Source organism: Heteronotia binoei, chromosome 6 (genome assembly GCF_032191835.1).
Source record: "Heteronotia binoei isolate CCM8104 ecotype False Entrance Well chromosome 6, APGP_CSIRO_Hbin_v1, whole genome shotgun sequence".
NCBI classification, from domain to species: domain Eukaryota; kingdom Metazoa; phylum Chordata; class Lepidosauria; order Squamata; family Gekkonidae; genus Heteronotia; species Heteronotia binoei.
Window position 1 is genome coordinate 15,863,511 of NC_083228.1, and position 2,404 is coordinate 15,865,914.

The window sequence follows — 2,404 nt, forward strand, 5'->3', positions numbered from 1 at the left end:
TGGGAAGGAAGGGAAGGGAGGCATGGCCATTAATTAGGAAGTTAACAGTTACAATACACCCAAGATATGCAGATACTCCCAGGAAGACAACTGCAGTCAGCTGCACATGACAGTCCATGGGATGCAAAGATTACGCGCTGGCTGGGACATGGCCTTTGAGGAGCAAACAGGCAGGTGCAAGCCAGGGATGGAGCCAATGAGGAGAGAGGGCTCCCCCACCACTCCCGCCCTCCAGGCTTCCCACTCGCTAGGATCTTAGCACCGCTTCACCCCTTCTCACCTGGATCTCCCCCCCCATCCCAGCTGCACCCACCATGGGTGCTAGCATGTAAACATGGCAGGGGGGGCAGAAGGGTTCACATAGTCCTGTGTGAAAGGGGGGGGGGGAGAGAGATGGCAAAGAATGGCCACAAACCGCTAAAGCATCGATGGAGCATGAGTGCCACAGACGGGAGGGGCTGGGTGAGATCTCTATGGTAAGCAGTCCTTCCGTTTCTGTACAGGGGAGGGAGGGGCAGTCACTCTTCCTATTTGGCAGTCATCATCTGTACAAACTCTTCATAATTGACTTGTCCGTCCCCGTCTATGTCAGCTTCTCGGATCATCTCATCGACTTCCTCGTCCGTCAGCTTCTCGCCCAGGTTGGTCATGACGTGACGCAGCTCAGCAGCGCTGAATATAGCCATTCCCATCCTTCCCCTCTGCAGCCATCTCCAACCTGCAAAGACACCACGGAGGGCTGCAGAGCCTCTTGTCAAAGACCCGGAAGGCCTCACGGATCTCTTCTTCGCTGTCTGTGTCCTTCATCTTCTGGGCCATCATAGTGAGGAATTTTGGGAAGTCAATGGTGCCATTCCCATCAGCATCCACCTCGTTGATCATGTCTTGTAATTCAGCTTCTGTGGGGTTCTGCCCCAGAGAGCACATGACAGTGCCAAGTTCTTTGGTGGTGATAGTGCCGTCGCCATCCTTGTCGAAGAGGGAGAAGGCCTCCTTGAACTCTGCAATCTGCTCCTCTGTCAGCTGGTCGGCCATGGTAACGGGGGGGAGGGGACCAGGTGTTGTGACCTTTCAGCTCTTGGCCGGTGTCTGTCTCCTTCCGCCTCGGGCTAAGTCGCCGCCCCCTCCCCGCTCTTCTCATGCCCAACAGCAGCGTATCCCTCCGCCCCCGCAAACCACCATCATATTTAAAGGGACGGTCGGGAGGCTGGCAACTTTGGGACCCAGGCAGCGTGGCTTGGAGAGGGCTGGGCTGCAGCTGCTGGCTGACCATCGGAACACCTCCCCCCGCTCCCCGGCCTCCTCGTCGGGCCGCCCCAGGAGAACCAGCCCTGCTTCTGCGCTCCTCATCCCGGCAGGCAGGGGCTGCATTCACCGCGCTGTTTCCCCCACTCCCCCCGCTTCCGGATTTTTGGAGAGCGGGGGAAGAGGCTGCAAATTCGGGGGTCCCCCGCCAGGGTGAGAGGGTTGGGAAGCCTAAGTCCAACACCCTGTGGCCAAAAAAACAGGGTGGCAAAAAACCCCCAGTGCCATCAGGAGGTCCATCAGTGGGGCCAGGACACTAGAAGCCCTTCCACTGCCCCCCCACAAACACCAAGAATATAGAGCATCACTGCCCCAGACAGAGTTCCAACAATACGCTGTGGCTAGTAGCTACTGATGGACCTCTGCTCCATATGCTTATCCAATCCCCTCTTGAAACTGTCCATGCTTGTAGCTGCCACCATTTCCTGTGGCAGTGAATTCCACGTGTTAATCACCCTTTGGGTGAAGAAGTTCTTCTGGTAGGTCTTAATCAATGGTATTATTTGGATTCTGTGACTGGGTTGTTCTCTGGTCCAGTGCAACTACAAGGAAGGAACTCCCACCGCGAGAGAAGCCAGCCTCCCCCTTTCCTCTCCCCGCCCCCCAAATGTGTCAGATGGGAATAGCTAATCCCACGGATTTTGCATGTGTCGCTCAACAGGATTATCCAAACCATGTTGTCACTTTGTCACAGGTAATACGTTTTCTCCAATTAAAAAAGGACTAGCGTGTTTTGGTTTTTTTAAAAGTTATTTTAAAAAAACATCCTTCCTTCCAGATGGCCGATGGCTGCTGATCAAATCACTGCACAAGGTTTTACTTAATGCTCAGACTGACCTCCCTTTTACTTTTAGCTGGACTTGGAAATAATCCCGTTCTGGCAAAGGCAGCATGAATTTAATGCAGGCCAGTAAGCATGGTTGCCTGTATCTTGTTTCAAAGCTGCAGTCTTGTTTTGGAACACCTGAGCAGGCCCTGCGGTTATGGCAATTCCTCAGGGGCTCCCTTTCAGTTTTTTTTAAACCAGCTTGTTTCTTGCCATATTTCCACCCCCCCTTCCTGTCCTCACACAGCATGCTACAGCAAAGAGAGCGCAAAG

At 54.0% G+C, this 2,404-nt stretch overlaps 1 protein-coding gene across 1 annotated transcript; it reads right to left on the bottom strand.

The window, feature by feature from the left end:
- Nucleotides 1–229: 229 nt before the first annotated feature.
- On the bottom strand, nucleotides 230–1,147 carry LOC132573537 (calmodulin-like). The gene is made up of 2 exons (XM_060241051.1): nucleotides 731–1,147; nucleotides 230–672 (listed from the first exon to the last, which is right to left on the bottom strand). Exons 1-2 carry the CDS (start codon nucleotides 1,033–1,035, stop codon nucleotides 528–530), a joined length of 450 nt encoding a protein of 149 aa, XP_060097034.1. The 5' UTR covers nucleotides 1,036–1,147; the 3' UTR covers nucleotides 230–527.
- Nucleotides 1,148–2,404: the final 1,257 nt, after the last annotated feature.

What these genes read in the sequence shown, in the direction of transcription:
- LOC132573537 (XM_060241051.1), bottom strand. Translation starts at nt 1,035, where the DNA reads ATGGCCGACCAGCTGACAGAGGAGCAGATTGCAGAGTTCAAGGAGGCC. An exon ending in AGGCTCTGCAGCCCTCCGTG is followed by an intron (nt 673 to 730) that starts GTGTCTTTGCAG and finishes GGCTATATTCAG; the next exon opens with CGCTGCTGAGCTGCGTCACG.